This window comes from Paroedura picta, chromosome 4 (assembly GCF_049243985.1).
Source record: "Paroedura picta isolate Pp20150507F chromosome 4, Ppicta_v3.0, whole genome shotgun sequence".
NCBI lineage: Eukaryota > Metazoa > Chordata > Lepidosauria > Squamata > Gekkonidae > Paroedura > Paroedura picta.
The window spans coordinates 126520724-126537959 of NC_135372.1; the positions used below are offsets into that span (position 1 = coordinate 126520724).

A 17236-nucleotide genomic window follows, 5' to 3' on the forward strand; every position below is an offset into this window, starting at 1 on the left:
GGCTTCAATGCCACAGAGTCCACCTTCCTAAGTGGCCATTTTCTCCAGATTTCTGTTGCCTGGAGATCAGCTCTGATTCCAGAAGATCTCCAGCTGCCACCTGGAGACTGGCAACTTTAGGTATAAATAAAATAAGTGAATCAATCTCAGGTGAGCCCCTTCTAAAAGCTGTGCTCACAAGAGGGCGTTGCCTGTATGGTAGTGACATGGTGTCCCAACGATAGAAGGAACTGAAGTCGTAACTCCCCCAAATGTTCTGCCCGGGGCAATTTAACTCCCCAAGTGCAGCCTGCCTGGCAGGCAAGTCCCAGTGGACTGGATAGCAAGATCATCCGAGACAAGCCGTCTCTTCCCTTCCTGGAGTCTCCCATGAGAGAGACGGAGACAAGCTCTACAAATCCCGCCTCGCCATCAGTCCTTTGAGGTCACAGTGGATGAGCGATAGGGCTGTGAGTGTCCTGCATAGTGCAGGGGGTTGGACTAGATGAACCAGGAGGTCCCTTCCAACTCTACGATTCTAGGATTCTATGAGCTTGCTGGGCTGGCCTGCAGGCTGCTTGTCCACATGTTGTTGTCCACATGGCTTGACTCATGTTGTTACCCTGAACTGCCTGTGCTTCCAGGACATTCTGAAGAAATGCTGTTGCTCTGAAACGGCACGTGGGGAAGGCTGTCTGGGAAAAACCAAGCCCGTGCGGGTGGATGTCGCTTTCTTAAGCCGTTTTCCTCAGGATAGTAAAAGCCAACCTGGGCTGTGTTTTGGTCCAACTCCCTCTTCGGGATGACTTGATGAGTTCTTTGGATCTGAGTTGGGAGGCAATAGAATTCTTTTCTTTGAGTTGTTTTTGCTGCCAAGTTGCAACCGACTGGTGGGTTTTCAAGGCAAGACACAGACGGAGGTGGATTTGCCGTTGCCTGCCTCAGCAGCACAACCCAGGGATTCCTCGCTGGTCTCCCATCCAAATACTGGCCAGACTTTGCTTAGCATCTAAGAGCTGGCCAGACTGGGCTAACATGGGCTGTCCAGTTCCAGAACAGCATTCATAACATTTTATAGAAACAAAGGGAGAAGTGCTGTTTTTTTTTTAATGAACATACAGATTTAGAGCATATTTACTCGACGCAGCTAAAACAATCTGGAAGCTGCCAACACCTCCAAAGCAAACAGAATGTATAAAAGCAACTGCACTCAAACCATTCACAAAAATATCCATCCTTATAAACTCCCTGTAAGGTAGGTACGTTTTTAAGAACTAAGATGACAGGTATGGACACGCAGAGAATTCTTATGGCTGCAACACCCAGGAGAGTTAAAATATTTATTTCTTCAATGAAAATATCTTCATCCCATTTTCTCACTTTCTCAATCGACAATGCCTATGGGGATTGACTAAGAGACCATTATCCCTCACAATATTTTTTTTTTTAAGAAAAATCTAAGCACTGAATAACAAAATATATTTTAAAAAAACAGCAGCGATCGAAAACAAACTGAAACAACAGCCCGGTTAAGAGTTGCCTAGTTCCATTAAAACGGGTAGGGTAGAATAATTCACAAAGCAATTGAAGCAGCAATAAATACGTTTAAAAGCAGCAATAAATAAAAAGGCCAACCAATAATATGAGAAGAAAGCTGGGTGTCATCAGCATAATGGTAACATCTCCCGTGAGGTTCCCAGGAGACCTCTCGCAGAGGTCTCACATAGACATTCCAAAGCATGGCAGGCAGAATGGAACCCTGTAGACCAGGGGTAGTCAAAACTGTGGCCCTCCAGATGTCCATGGACCACAATTCCCATGAGCCCCTGCCAGCAAACGCTGGCAGGGGCTCCTGGGAATTGTAGTCCATGGACATCTGGAGGGCCGCAGTTTGACTACCCCTGCTGTAGACCTATATGACTAGTACCGGCACATGGCTCCCAGCCTCGTCCCCAGATGGGATGGAACCCCTTGAGCCCAGTGTCCCAATCCTTCCCTTGGCTAACAAGTCCAGAAGAATGAATAGATACTTTCCCCCCATCCATAGGGGTAACTGAGGCAATATCTCTTCCGAAACTAGTCCTGAAGCAGGATTAAAAGGGATCTAATCTGTGAAGCTGGTTGGCCACGTGAGAATCTTGCTCCCAAACAGTGGCCTCTATCCTCCCATTCCACCAAACAAAATTCAAAGCCTTTTTCCAGCCTAAGGAGACTTCATCCAACTTAAGTGGCTCTTCGGCCATCAAAAATGCCACTTTAAGAAGAGGAGTTGGTTTTTATACCCCACTTTTCACTACACAAAGTGGCTTTCAATTGCCTTCCCTTCCTCTCCCCACAACAGACACCCTGTGAGGTAGGTGGGGCTGAGAGAGCTCTGAGAGGACTGCATAGTGACAAGAACACTATCAGAACTGTGACTGGCCCAAGGTCATTCAGTTGGCTGCATGGGGAGGAGTGGGGAATCAACCTGGCTTGCCAGGTCGAAGCCACTGCTCTTAACCACTACACCATGCTGTCTCTGGTGTAAGGAAGGTTTCAAACTTGACCCAGAGCAGTGGTAGGGTACCAACCAATAATTGTTAGCCGCATGGGCCCAAGGATATCTGTTTCAGGAGAGGCTTTATGACCACCTCTTTCTAAGCAGATGACATTTCCCTCTCCTTCACTGTAACATTTACTGCTTCTGGATCCAGATGGCCAATTCTCTTTGGTTAAAAGGCATGAAGGGTAAAGATTGAGCACAGACACGGCTGATGGAGCTGGTCTTGGTTTTTAATGCTACGGCCGTTTTATAAAGTATTTGCTACTGTAACAGAAATCCTCATATACTGCTTGTTTCTACTTGGTGTTGTAAAGAGCTTTATACTGAGTAACAAGTACTGGAAAGTTCTTCATAGTGTTGATCATCATATGTATTTGGGCCTCACGTACACATGCTGATGGTTAGCTTTGTTAAAATAGCAGGACTCTTAAGAAAAATGTATCTGCGGGATTGTTTCCAAGGTGACTTTAGAGTTTAATTACGAAATAGGAACAATATAATGCTTTGAAGTTCTATAGCAGTGGTTCTTAACCTGGGGGTCGGGGGGGGGTGCCATCCACACAACAGCCTTGCGGAGTAGATCAAGATAGAGCATTGGTCTTTCTGGAGCAGTGGAAAAGAATGAGATCGGCATGGTGGGACAAGAGGCAGAACTGAACTGAGAAACCCCAGAAAAAAAACCAATTTATATACAATCATGAACAATGGATCTTCACGCCATTGGTCAGTTTCGGTTAAATTTCTGTGAAAGAACACTTGCATAAGTTTATGGTTGGGGGTCACCACAACATGAGGAACTGTATTAAAGGGTCGCGGCATTAGGAAGGTTGAGAACCACTGTTCTATAGGGACCAAAGCCAGTGGTGGCCACCCACATGGCTGATTTACATGAGCAGCTCCCCTGGAATGAAGGTGGGAACTGCTGTCGAGTTGCAGTTGACTTATGGAGATCCTGTAGGGTTTTCAAATAAAGAAAAGACAGAATCAGGGCCGGGGCAAAAAGGACCTGCAGAAAAAATGGCAGAGCAGCCCTTCCATTGGGCCTTTTCACCATTCCAACTTCACTAGATCTTCTCATCTGCTGCCTGAGAAAACCTGGGCTCATGGTGAACAAGCCCTAGCATGAACAGCTACCCATATATATGACATACTTCAGCTGATTCCAAGGAGCATCTGTTTTCTTGCAAAATATTAAAGGAATGCCAAAAACCAAAAACAGTTATGAGAGAAAACAGAGCATCCATTCATTGATCTTTCTGTCTGTATCGAACCATGACTTCATTTTCTGGCTGTAGCATTCCAAAGCCATATCGTTCCTTGTCAAAATCTGGGATCTTGGTGTCAGGATCTTTCAGCTCCAAATCAAAATGGCTTAAGAGAAGGAAAACACACCTGAAACGATGAAATAATCAGGTCAGTGTCAAAGGTATTAGCTCTGAATCATTTTTGCACCTTAATATAGAGAGCTGGCAACCCTAGTCCAGGAGCACCTCAACTCCATGCATCGGACAAAGTAAGCTCCAACACAGGAAAGCTCATGTTGGAATAAATGTGTGTTTTAGTCTTTCTGGTACCACTGCTGCAACACACAAACACATCTACACCTCTGGAATCCCCATCACCAAGTCTTCCTCCAATGGAGACAGTCTTTCTCTTTGAGAATTAATCTTTCTCCTTTGGGGGAAAAAAGTCTTTCCCCTTTGGAAAAAGTCTGTGTTAAAGAAAGAGGCAGTGGAAGGGAATCATCGGATCCAACCCCTATTGTTTGCTGCCAATTGGGACTGAGCAAAGGGAGGGAGGTTTGTTGAGCTTTTGGCAGGCGTCAGTGTTCTGCTGGTGCATTTTGGGCAGCTTGGGGGAGCATAACTTCTGCATATCTGATCTAAAGGACCAGATAGGCAGTTCATAAAACATATAAACATGCATTTACAAAAATATAGACGTCAACCATTTCTACAATGGATTAAATCCATATTTAAATGGGAAAAATGGAAATGGCAAAAAACATTGTTCTTTTTTTTTGTTTTTGTTTACGCAAGAGATCTGATTTCTGAGATAACCCCAGGCTGGATTCTCTGGATCTGTACCGGAGCAGAGAGACGGGCACTTTGTCAATGGCCGATAACCACTTACTGTTTGATGCTGTTCACTGCGTAGAACTTCCCGATACAGACGTTTATTCCGGCTCCCCAGGGCATGTTGTAATACTTGAGCCTTTCCCCTTCTTTATAGAAATCAGTTTTTTCTGTACCATCTGGACGGAGGAACCTGTCGTATTTGAATGCCTGAAAAATATAAGAAATATACAGTGAGACCACCTTTCCTACAAGGTGAAGCTTTAACTCGTGTGAGACACAGGTTAGATTTAAAGAGCCAGTGTGGTGTAGTGAAGGGGTAGTCAACCTGTGGTCCTCCAGATGTTCATGGACTACAATTCCCATGGATTGTAGTCTCTCCCTCCTTGGATTCTGAGATTTCAGTCACTTATGAATCTGTCTTCCCCCCCCCCCCCCCCCCCACAGAGGAACTAGAAATCTTTTTTAAAGCAAAAGCAAGCTGCCATTCTTGGGAAGCCAGATCCCACAGCGGGTTCCAAACTGCGGACAAGTAGCATAACCTACACAAAGAATTCTCAAGTGGACACGATCCTGCCTGGAGTGGAACTTTCCTTTTTGTTAGATGACATTCTGTGCTCTGGTTCTTGCAGTTCAATTTGCCAGAATTGTGGTTTTGCAGCAGCCTCAAGGTCACCGCACACCGCCTTGTGGCGTTCTCGCTTTCATGAAAGGAATCAGCAAAGCAGACTGTCACTATGACCCTGATTAAGAATGGCACAAGTTACCTCTGGCTCCTCATAGATTTCAGGGTCCATCTGCGGGCTGATGAACGGAAAGAGGCAAAGTCTATCTCCCTTCCTCAGCCTGTACTCCCTGCCGCTTGAAATTTTCAAAGGCATGTCTTGAAGGACTTCCCGGCTGATGAAAGGAGCCGCCGTCAAGCGCAGCGTTTCATTCAAGGCACTGTCTGTACGAACGAGAGAGCCAGAGAGGAGAATGACTGCAGCCAGTGAAGACGCAGGAGGAAAAGGTGTGGGCGGCTGTCTTTCCCCGGAGGACTGCTCCAACCCTAGAAACTGTGTACAAAACCCCACCATATCATGGCTTAAAAATCCTCCAGGAGGCTCCAGGTCTTTAGCTTTTCCTTGAAAATGCAGCCATTGGCAAAATAAACGTGAGATGAGTTCTAGTGGTCCCTTTTCTTTCATGGCTTGATTCTAATTTTTATTGTTATTTATTTAAATTGTTTCAACGCTGTCCTTTCGGCCAGTGGAAGGTCCCCAAGGTGACAAACAAAAACATTAAAAACAAGATTAAAACACACACATGTAAAAACAATTATATAAAACAACTGAGTATTTATAAAACAATTATTGTATAAAACAATTGAAAAGCAATTAAAATAAAACACACAAGCACATGAACGGGACGAAGGGTCAATGAGAATCAGCGAGGGAAAATGGTAGAAAGTGAGAAGCAGATGTCCCAAGAGAGGAATTCCATAGTTTTGCTACAACTACAAAGGAGGGCTTTAATTAGGTTGCCACTGGAGGAGGCTGGGGAGCTGCTGGAGGAGTTGTGATGTCAACTCTGGGAAAAACCAGTAACTGACATCAGTCCTCTCTAGGAATTGTTGGAAACTCTATGATTTTACTAATGGTGATTTTCAAAGATTATTTTTCTTCCACTCACCTCCTGTGGAAACAGGATCTGCAGATGGAAAATTCCCCCACCTTGGCATCTCTAGTTTGGCATCTCTAGGGCTTGGCATCGCTAGTTACCACCTAGGGGGACCTGAAGCAGGGCTTCCAAAACTGACTGTAGTAGTCAAATAGGCTCATATGGTAGTAGGTGGTCCTTAAGTGACAGATTTGCAACAAGTACATTCATGTTACACCAGTGGGACCCCTGCACCAAGCGTGCAAAGGGTGACTGAGAGTCACATACTCATGTGTGACTTTGCACCTGCTGGTGTTTCTGGATACACATCCATTGCTCCCAAGGTGTTGTACGTGTGCGTGTGTAGAAATTGCTGTCAAGTGTAATGGCAACCCATAGATCAAGGCAAGAGACAACAAGAAATGGTTTGCCGTTGCCTTCCTCTGGCACAGCAGGCTAGACTCCCTTGGTGGTCTCCCATTCAGGAACTGACTCATTCCGGCCCTGCTTAGCTTTCCAGATACAATGAGAGCTGGGCCATCAAGGTCAGGGCATCCTTCTAATCCAGGTGGGCAGATGATGGAAGTAAGGATTTTAAAGCTTTTTGTCCTTGTAAAGCACTGCATTCGTGAGCAATTCAGGCAAATACGCTTCGGTGTGAATGGCTCACTCAAGCGACTTGCTTTTAATGATTCCATAAGCTGTGGTTGGTTTCCTGCATTGGCCAGAATCTTCCTTTCCAAATGTTCCTCTTTCTTTTACTGGGCTGTATGTCAACCATCCATCATGCGATTGCATAAACAGTACAGGAGAGATCCAGCAACAATTTACACTGGCATGACTCAGCAACGTAAGAGGAAACAGAGGAACCAAGGAGACATTGAACAAAATATTGGGGGGGGGGGGCTGGATGATGAAGATGTGGGTCGGAAACGCTACACAGGACATCTTCCATAGGAAGGCTTGATGCTCAGTTCAGCTCAGGGAAAACCATACTTTATGTTTTCTAATGAGGAAGCCCAAGACCTGACTAACTTTCCCTGCAGCTACAATGAAGGTAGTTTGCCCATTGCCTTCTTCTTGCTGGTCTCTCACCCAAATACTAACCAGGGCTGACCCTGCTTAGCTTCAGAGGTCTGATGAGATCAGGCTTGCCTGGGCCATCCAGACCACAGCAATACTCAATTACTCATTGAGTAAAGAGGTATTTCCCTTTGTCTGTCCTGAATGTATGGCCAATGAACTTCTTTGGGCACCCCCAAGAGAAACGGAATAAAAAAGTTCTCTTCATCTGCTTTCTTTACCCCACCCACCACTATTTTGCCAAACTTACTAAGCAACCCAAAGGCACTTCTAAAGAAATGATTACTAACCAAAAATTGGTGTGTTGTCCAAAATCTCTTGGCTGGTGAACTGCAGCTGTCCCACTGGCTGTCTTCTGTTTCTAAGTATTCCTTCCATTTCACCTTGAACTGCTGCCATGGCTAAGGGGTGTTTTAAGAGAAACAGGAGAAGCCAAAAGACAGCAGGGCCTGCATTGCTCTAAAAACAAGAATACCAGAACAGGAAATCAGTCATTTTCATTTCTTTGGCCAGCAGCAGGGGAGGGGGGCACAGGGTTGCCAGATCTAGGCTGTGAAGCTTCTGGAGATTTCTGGGCATTGGATGGAGAAAATAGGGACCTTGGGGTGATAGTGGTAAAATGTTATAATATCCAAGGCAGCCATTTTCTCCAGGGAAACTGATCTCTGTAGTCTGGGACAGTCTGCATACAATAGATAATGCACTTTCAATGTGCTTTCGCGGCTGGATTTTCCTGTGCGGAACAGGAAAATCTACTTCTAAAGTGCATTGAAAGTGCATTATCTCTTGCGTGCAGACTAGGCCCTGGAGATGAGCTTAAATTCCAGGAGATCCCCGGGTCCCACCTGGAGGCTAGCATCCCTAGTAATGATATCTACTACATCATGCAGAGGTAAAGTACATCATTTTTGCTAGAGGAGAACATGTTTCATCTGTAATGTGAAAGGTCTGAGTTGGCAGTTCACTGAATTAACACAGAATGGCTTCTCCGAAGAGGACTGTGAAAAGCTGATGAACATCTTTCAAGTAGCTGTGCATTATTAATGACAGTATTCCCAGGATGAACCTTTTGGCTCAGAAACCTGAGGAATCAAACAGTTCTTTTGTCAGGAAGATGATAACCGAAGGACTTTTCAAGCACTGTGAATTAAGACAGGCATCTGACCCCAAAGCTGCAAGACAAAATGAAATGCCCGGAGTGGAAACAAGATTCTGCAAAGGCGCTTCACAAGGAAACATGGCGACATTTTTGCTACTATCATTAACCAGATTAAAAATTAATTCTATTTGTTAATATTAGTGGATATTTGAATGTTTGCTGCTCTTGTATCCCGAGAGCACTAGGGTCTAGTGCCCAAAATCTGCTGTTGGTCCCTGGCCCTAAAGAAATAAAATTGGCTTAACCAGGGCCAATTGCAGCCCTCGCTCCAGTCTGTTTGAATTCTCTACCTGGCAAGATCAGAGCCTGGTGGGACCTTAGAACATTCTGCGGGGCTTCAAAACAGAGCTGTTTCCCCAAGTTCACAGCTGAGGACTAAACAGCTAACACAAAAATGTGGCTGGCCTCCTTTCCCAGGTCTGCCCCCCCAAAACTACACTGAAGTTTCCCTTCCTACTCCACTAAAGTAGCACCTCTGCTTGGGGCAGTAGGGTGTATGTCTGTTGCTAAAGGCCTCTATTCACCTCACTGAGGTTCTCCAAAATGAAGTGAGGTGGCAAACTAGCCTGGGAGGTAATGGTCAGAGTGGACTAGCATGGGAGGTAGTGGTCAAAGCACTGGTCTAGGGCTTGGAAGATGCATCTTCACATCTTCATTTCGCCTTGAAATGCATGCAGTTACCTTGGCCAGTCAGCTCTACCTCACAAGGTTATTGTAAGGGTAAAACTGATTTATGTATGCTGATGTGGACTCTTTAGAGGCAGGTGTGAATAAAAAAATAAGAAAATAGACATGCTGCAATTTGTCATCTCGAAATGATGTGTCTGAATCCTATGAGCTGTCCAGATAATTGTACTTTTAGATGGTGCTGTAAGATCAGAGCTATTAATGGAGTGTAGGTTGTTGTTACTTTATCAGAATTTGTTACATCCTATTAGGTTTTATAAGGTCGATAAGGGGTTGGCTTTAACTGTTGCTTGGTATTCGAATTATGTTGAATTGTCAACATAATTTGAATGCTTAGCAACAGTTAAAGCCAACCCCTCTTTGCTTTGTCTTTTATATTGCTTTGTCTTTTATATAGATGTCTTGCTATGATTATGCTAATAAGGGTGTTTGAAAAAAAAATTCTAATTATGTATTGTAAGCTGTTTTGAACCCTGGAGAACAGAGGACTAGAAATGATTTAATTAATTAATTAATAATGGAGGGGACCGGTATCCATCACCATTGGTGACGTTCCAGACACTAGCCAATAGTGCCTGCCCATGCCTGCATTCAGCAAAGAGATCCGAAGCCAAGAGATCTGGTTAGCTGGGAGAAAGGATCGGAGTCTTCCAGCAACAGAATACTGCAACTGAGATTGGGAGCACATGACAGGACCCCCCGAAACAGAAGGACTTCAGTGTGTGAGGATATCTTGATCCTACGTAGCAACTGACTAAGCAGGGAGAGACCTGCAGAGATGGCATGATCTTATTAGGGCCACAATGGACATACATTCAGATATATTGATAAGTTTGTTTCTCCCCAAGGCATATTTGCTTTTGGACAAGGACCCTGGAATCATTGAAGGCTTCCGGCAAAGATTGGTAAGTATATAATTTCCAAGCGGTAAATCACTTTGCAGAGTAGAGATTGGCAGCAATAAAAAATATATTGGCTGGCCATCTTGAATCAATATGTGAAATGGCTGCTTCCTCCTTTGCACCCGTAGCGCACAGTCCATCACTTGGGGGTGCAGCTCTATCGTCTCTCCCTGCCTTGTCCCAGTCCCTCTACCTTCTTGCCCTCTATCGTCTCTCTCCACTGACTCCCAGGCCTGCAGCCTGGCAGCAAACAGTCCCTGTGAGAGATGTTTCCTCTGAAAACCCTCGTTTTACTATCTTCCCTGCAGCTGCATTTGATGCCTGCCCTTCAGAAGCACTTGTTAGCGGCACCGTTGGAGCATAAAAGCTGACTTACAGGCATCGATTGAACTTACCCCGGCATCGTCGGCTCCGGCCATGACTGCTTCCCTCCCCCCCTTTTTGAATTTGTTTCTGAATAGGTCCAAGGGACTCACGGTGTAAAGAGGGCCAGCTCCCAGGAATAAATGGCATGTCGAATTAAAATGCAGCTAGGCTTGAGTGATAGGCACGTTATCCCACCCTCTCAGCAACAGGGGTCAGTTCCTTTCCGTCTAACTTCTGCAGCTACCGGCAGCAGTGTGATCTGTGCTGTGTAATGTGCCCAGCAGAGTGTCTGCTTACAATTTGCTCTGCAGGATGCTGCTGTACACCATTTATCATAGGGAGAGAATTACTGCTGTTAACCTTGTCTCTGGAACCAACAAATAACAGGTTTCCGTGTGGGAGCCAACAGGGACTCAAGAACCAGATGTGCAGGTAGCCTCAGTCAACCAAGAGTGGCCTTTCAATCATCGAAGGTCCCACGTTGCCTGAGATGCCCATTAAAAGGGCAGGAGGATCCAGAAGGCTGGAGGAGTGTCAGATTCCAGGGCTAAACGTGGTTCATTCCTCCTCAAGTTGGCTTGCAGCAATTTTCCAGTTCTGCACTAATGCTTATGGCTCGTTTTGGTTCCAGTGATTCTTGGGACAAGCCCAGATGTCTACAGTCTTTGTCTTGCCTCCACTACTCTGGTTTTGAGAAAGCGTAGCCTGTGGCTATTGTGTACTGCCTCTTTAAGAGGTTGCTAACCCAGAAGGCCTTAGGAGGGCAGGAGAGAAACTGGTTCCCTTGCCTGCTGGGCCTTTACAAACTATTCAGGATAGGGTTCTCAGTCATCTACTACCAATCCCTGGGAGCATTTCAAGGTCAATACCTGAGAAGGGACAGCAGCATGAAACCTTTGACAACTTCCAGCAGAGAGCCTGGAAGTGACACCACAGCACCCATGGCATTCTAGGAATTACCTGAATCTCTATGACATTTACCATATCGAACAGAAGAATCTCTAGAAGATTGTTGGTCACTATGGCATCATTTAAAAGTGATCTCATGACATACATGCCAACTTTGCCCCATTTTTCATCTCTATGTTATTCACCATAAAGATTGGGAGCTTCCCTAGAAGATTTTTGGTCCTTACAAGTGATCTCATAACATTCATGCCAATATTGTCCAATTTTTCACCCCATGGCTCTATCCCATGCATACTGGACAGAAAACAGAATGTTTTTCATCAAGCATTGTTGTATCCCCTTTTTGGGGAGATTTTGGGGAGAGGAAGAACCTCAGTGGAGTATAATGCCTCAGAGTTCATCTTCTAAAGTAGCCATTTTTTCCAAGGGGTCCAATCTCTGTCACTTGGAGACCATCTGTAACCCCTGGAGATCTCCAGCAACCACCTGGAGACTGGAAACCTTATTTCAAGCCAGGTTATCTGCCCTGAAGTGTCAGTGTTAACAAATGAACCATTGAGGGAAGGAATCTAGGTGTTGTTCTGCTATGCAAGCGTTGCCTTCAGCTATGGACAGACTGGGAATGGCCCAAGAGCAGCTAGGCTCAGCACTAGGCCCCTGGCACTGTTAGCCAGGGCTACAGGTCCACTCAGCTCAGACCCGTCAAAGTGGTACAAACTATGAGTGTTGTGTTGAATCGCCAGTTGCCTTGTCCTGAGCAACTGGAGGCAATGGGGGAGCTGACTCTCCTTGTTAGGCAGGGTTAGGAAGATCCTGGAGATTTGGGACTGGAGACTTGGGAAGGTGTGGTTGGGGGAAGGAAGCTCTGAAAGAATGTGGTACCAGACTGTCCCTGCTTCAAAGGCCTTAGGAGGGCAGGTGACAAGGTCACTGCCACACCTTGTCCAAGTGACAAGGTCGCTGCCACACCTTGGAGGGCCCACATACAGCCAGTGCTGAGGCAGCTGCACTGGTTGCCAATTGCTGTCCGGATCCGGTTCAAGGTTTTGGCTTTAACCTTTGAGGCTTTATGCGGGTTGGGACCCACATACCTGAGGGACCGCCTGTCGCCCTATGTGCCCCGCAGGGCTCTACGCTTTGTGGGAGAAAACCTACTGATCGTTCCCGTCCCCAGAGAAGCGTGCCTAGCCTCAACCAGGGCCAGGGCTTTCTCTGTCCTGGCCCCCAACTGGTGAAATGAGCTCCCAGGTGAGCTGCGGGCCCTGCAGCAGCTGTCAGCGTTCCGCAGGGCCTGTAAAACGGAGCTCTTCTGCCAGGTCTATGGTTGAGGCTGGGATTGGCAAGGGAGAACATTGCCCCCCTGGGGGTTTGAAGTAGTCATCATCACCCTCCATCCCCCAATGCCCTTGTTTGGGTAGGGGAGAGCGGTATTTTCCGCCGTGTTGGGTATTTTTATAGTCTTTTAACGGGGGGTTTAATGGGGGATTTTAAGACTATTGTTACCCGCCACGAGCCTGTAGGGAGTGGCGGGAAATAAATTGAATAATAATAATAATAATAATAATAATAATAATAATAATAATAATAATAATAATAATAATAATAATAATAAAAGCTGCCACTTTTCTCCATTAATCTATGTAGTCTGGAGATTCACTGTAAGGCCAACAGAATTCCAGGTCCCTCCTTCCAGCTGGCAATCCTAGCCACTTAAGACAGGGGCATTCGCTGGCAGGGGGCTCCTGGGAATTGTAGTCCATGGACATCTGGAGGGCCGCAGTTTGACTACCCCTGTCTTAAGATCTCAAAGCAGACTTGGAATAACTGACTGCTGCAACATCTGGACACCGGCGGCATTCAGCAACAGCCAGGGTGATATTTATTGCAAACCTTGCCAGAGCCGTGCCCTTCTCCTTCGCTACACTTCCTGCATCTCCATTCAATCAGGGGCCCGAACAAACTGAACAAAGGGAAGGGACTGGAAAAGGCACGATTCTGATGCACTGCAAAGGTCAAATGAAGCTGAAAGAAAAGCCAGAGAACCGCCCACTTATTCCTAACCTTTATTTCTGTACCAGTCTTGCAATTTGTTGGGACGTAGTAGAATGTTGACCTTTCAGCATTTGCAAGGAGCATTACATTAAGTCAATTGTAAAGGCACGGCCTTTTCGGGCCTTTTCGGTCAATGCTCTGGAGCAAATGGCCAAGCGGAGGCAAGATGCCAGAACGGGTTCACTGGGGCCTGGAGAAGGAAAGTGGCTCCATCAGCAGCGAGAAACTGAAGACGGGCACCTTGCTGCATGCAGCAGATATCACAAGCAGGGATGCCAACAAGCCTGGAGGAAAACGTTCTGTCCTTTTCATAAGAGTTTGACTGTGTAGAAAGGGGCAAGTGAAGCTTTTCATGGCAGGGGGGGCAAACAGTGTTACCAAGTAAATAGCATTCCTGTATTAAATGGAGCCTCTATTAAAGGGAGAGGACATTCCATTCCCCCCCCCCAGCATCTATTCCCACAATCTCTTATGGAAGAAATAGGGCAGGTAACGCTATAATTTTCTGAGGAGAAGGGGCTCATGGGAATTGTACTCCATGAACATCTGGAGGACCACAGGTTGACTCCCTCTGCTTTAGACTGCTTACAGGAGGCACATGAGATGGGAATGATTGCTACCATTCTTGTCCAGAGAGGATCAGCAATTAGAATAGGCTATCTCAGCCAGGGTTTCATGAAATCCTGGGGTTTTGTGACAACCTGGAAGGGTTTCGCCAATTGGTTGGGATTCAATTAATTTGTTATGTAAGAAATAAATATCAGATGATATGACCATTTATGGTCATGTCGACCCCCCCCCCCCCAATTTCCAATGATGGCCTGGAGGGGGTAGGAAGGGGAGGGGCCCCAGCCATGCAAATCCTTGCTAGCCAAGGCTTGTTGCACATCGTAGCTACTGGAGTCCAGAGAGGTAAGTACTCTTATTTTAACTTAATTGGGGGGGGGGGAGGCATGGTGGAGTGGTATAGGCCTGCCCCAGCCCTGTTTCTGGTGTTGGCGGGTCGAGGTGACAGTGTGGCTGGCCCCGTTTCTGGTGTGTGAAGGGAGGTGGGGGTGACAGAGTAGCATAGGTCTGCCCCAGCCTTGTTTCTGGTGTGGTAAAGGTTAGCGGTCCCCAACCTTTTTAAGGTTGAGGACCGCCTCCGGGGGTGGTGAAGAGCTGGCGGCCCAGGCGCCACGCATGTGCGTTAGCGCCACCTGGTGGTGAAAACGCGCATGCGCGGCAGCTTCTCTATGGGGGGAAGAGGCAGGTGTGGCGGCCCGTCACCGAGGCCTTCGCGGCCCACTAGTGGCTGCGAACCACAGGTTGACTACCCCTGGTATAGGTCACACCAGTTGCATCGGTCTGCTCTGGCCCTGTTTCTGCATGGGGAGGGTGGGGGTGATGGAATGGCTTAGGCCTGCCCCAGCTCTGTTTTTCCAGGCTCCCACTACAGTCTCCCTTTCGTGAAGAAGACAAATTAGTAGCCAGCCCAGAGTGCAGGTATAGTTCAGTTCATAAATCATCTGAAAATATTTCTGTGCTGTCACTTCCTGTGCTGTGGGAGTGGCCTCATGATGTCACATCTGGTTGGAGTGTCTGGATGATGTCATTTCTGATGACATGTGACTTCTGGGGGTGAGGTAGGAAAGTGTGGCCTGCTGACATCACTTCCGGGGATTCTCAAAGCCTAAAGAATGTTAGGGGGTTCTCAACTGTGAAAAGGTTGAGAAAAGCTGAATTGGATTAATTTCCTGGAGACAAATCTCTACTCTGCCTTGGAAGCTCTCTGGGCGACATTTATTTGCTTGTTTATCGATTGATTTCTACGCCACCCTTCCCAGCATGCCAGTTCAGGGCCAAACACACAGAGACTATCACTGCATAACCTACCCCACAGGGTTATTGTGACAATAAAATGGAGGGAGAGGAGAATTTGGTGAGCCACTCTGAGTCCCCCGCTAGGGAGAAAAGTAAACAAACAAAGCAAACAAGTTATGACTTGGGGAGGTTCACTATACAAAAATGTGAACAGTCGTGTCATGCAGGGCCCGTGGCTTAGAGGAACCCCTGGTTTCTCCAGCTAAAAGGACCAGGCCATTGGTGAGGGGAAAGACCTCTGAGACCCTGGGAAGCTGCTGCCGGTCTGAGTTGACATTATTGACCTTTGAGCCTGAGTGAGTCTGAGGCCGTTTCATGTGCCTTCTGGTTAGAGCCAAGGATGGCTTTGGTGGAAATAACCACCCCAAGATGGCAGAGCCCTTTCAGAGTCCAGCCAAAGCTCTTCCATGCCAAATGAAGGGTAAAAGGAACAATTGACGGGTCAGCACAGTGCACTTCTCAAGGCTTTCCGGCTTGAAATTGTGATGATTAGGTGAAATGCAATACAGCCCGGCTGTTGTTAGCAAGTGCACCAACGGTACATTAAACCTAGCGGTGGAGGGCAGGACTTGAATAATTCATGCCACTGGGGGAGGGCATGCAGCTGTATTCCTCTCAAGTTTTCAAGAAAGGGGGGGGTGCTTTTTTAAAATTAAAGTGCAGGCATTTAAGAGGGGAATGTACTCAAGCTTTGGCTTTTAATTATTCACGCAGAGAACAAACGAGAGGAGTTTTCAAAAGAAAATAAAAAGATGCTGCTACTTCTTCGACACTCCTGAGCACTTCCCGTCTTGAACTACTGGGACATGATGAAGTCCGCTGTCATTCGGGGAAGATTCCATCGGGGAAGTGTGGGATTTTACTCCGTTAGCTGTGGCTTCTAAACTGTCTTACAGGAAGCCCAGGGGTGCCATGGCACATTTACCAGGGATTGATTCATTAAAAAAAAAAATTAGCAATGGCGAACAAGCTTCCCTGGGCAGGGGGTGCTAAATAGTATCCATCCACCCTTGCCAAGTACAACACTAGAAGAGTGTTTGGTGAGTTCTAGTTCTTGTTCTCAGTTCATTTTTGGTTGACGTCACAAGGAGACATGAAGCTCCCTTCTGCTGAGTCAGATTATAGATCGACTCGGTCACTTGACTCTGACTGGCAGCAGCTCTGCAGAATTTCACCTACTAACTCATCCTTTTATCTGAAGAGGTGGGGACTGAACTTTCCCCAGACTCCACCCCCAAAACCTCCATGTATTTCCCAACCCAGAGCTAGCAGCCCCATCTGGTAAACCTTCTGCTTTGCATGCAGAAGGTTTACCAAAATTAACTCTGCTGACCAGTTATTTAGCAGGTGGGTCTACACAGGTTATCATAAAAGAGATGAATCTATACAGAGAGTGCAGCACTTGGGTTCTCTTGTTGCGTTGGCATGTTCATGGGGTTCTTGGACTGAAGGTGCGTTGTTAAGTCACAGCTGATTTATGGCGACCCCTAATGGGGTTTTCAAGGCAAGAGATTTCAGAAGTGGTTGGCCATTGCTGATTTCCATGTCATGCCCCTGGTATTCCTTGGTGGCCTCTCACCTGAATACTGGACAGGGCAGACCCTGCTTAGCTTCTCAGGTCTGACAAGATCAGGATAGTCTGGGCTACCCAGGCCAGGGTTGAACATGGGTGCACACCCCTCATTTTGACCTTCTGAATGCTATTCCTTTGAAGAGCCATCTGTTCACAGTTGCTAATTTCTGAGTAGGGAAGCAAATCCTTAAAATAGGGGCTGTACAGTACCTGAGTACTCCAGAGCTGTAACAGCATTGCTCTTGTTTGCATGTCTTCATCTACTCCTAGGTCAACCAAGTGCTGCTGATAGCTCTCCAGCCAAACACTCCTGTTTGCTCTGCAGTTCAGGCTTTTCACAGAGAGTAGCTTCCAGAGATTTGTCTTGATGTCACTGAATGCCTTCTTTTGCGCTGCAGAGAGAAA

The 17236-nt window shown here is 46.5% G+C and overlaps 1 protein-coding gene across 1 annotated transcript in view; it reads right to left on the minus strand.

The window, feature by feature from the left end:
- Window positions 1–1305: 1305 nt before the first annotated feature.
- Window positions 1306–17236, minus strand: part of PTGIS (prostaglandin I2 synthase) — a 33072-nt gene continuing 17141 nt past the window's right edge. Inside the window, exons 6-10 of the mRNA XM_077335591.1 lie at window positions 17042–17223; window positions 7611–7779; window positions 5364–5545; window positions 4655–4806; window positions 1306–3913 (exon numbers count right to left, since the gene is read on the minus strand). Coding sequence (XP_077191706.1) covers window positions 3766–3913; window positions 4655–4806; window positions 5364–5545; window positions 7611–7779; window positions 17042–17223 — 833 coding nt within the window. The 3' untranslated portion in view covers window positions 1306–3765. The remainder of the gene's footprint in view (window positions 3914–4654; window positions 4807–5363; window positions 5546–7610; window positions 7780–17041; window positions 17224–17236) is intronic.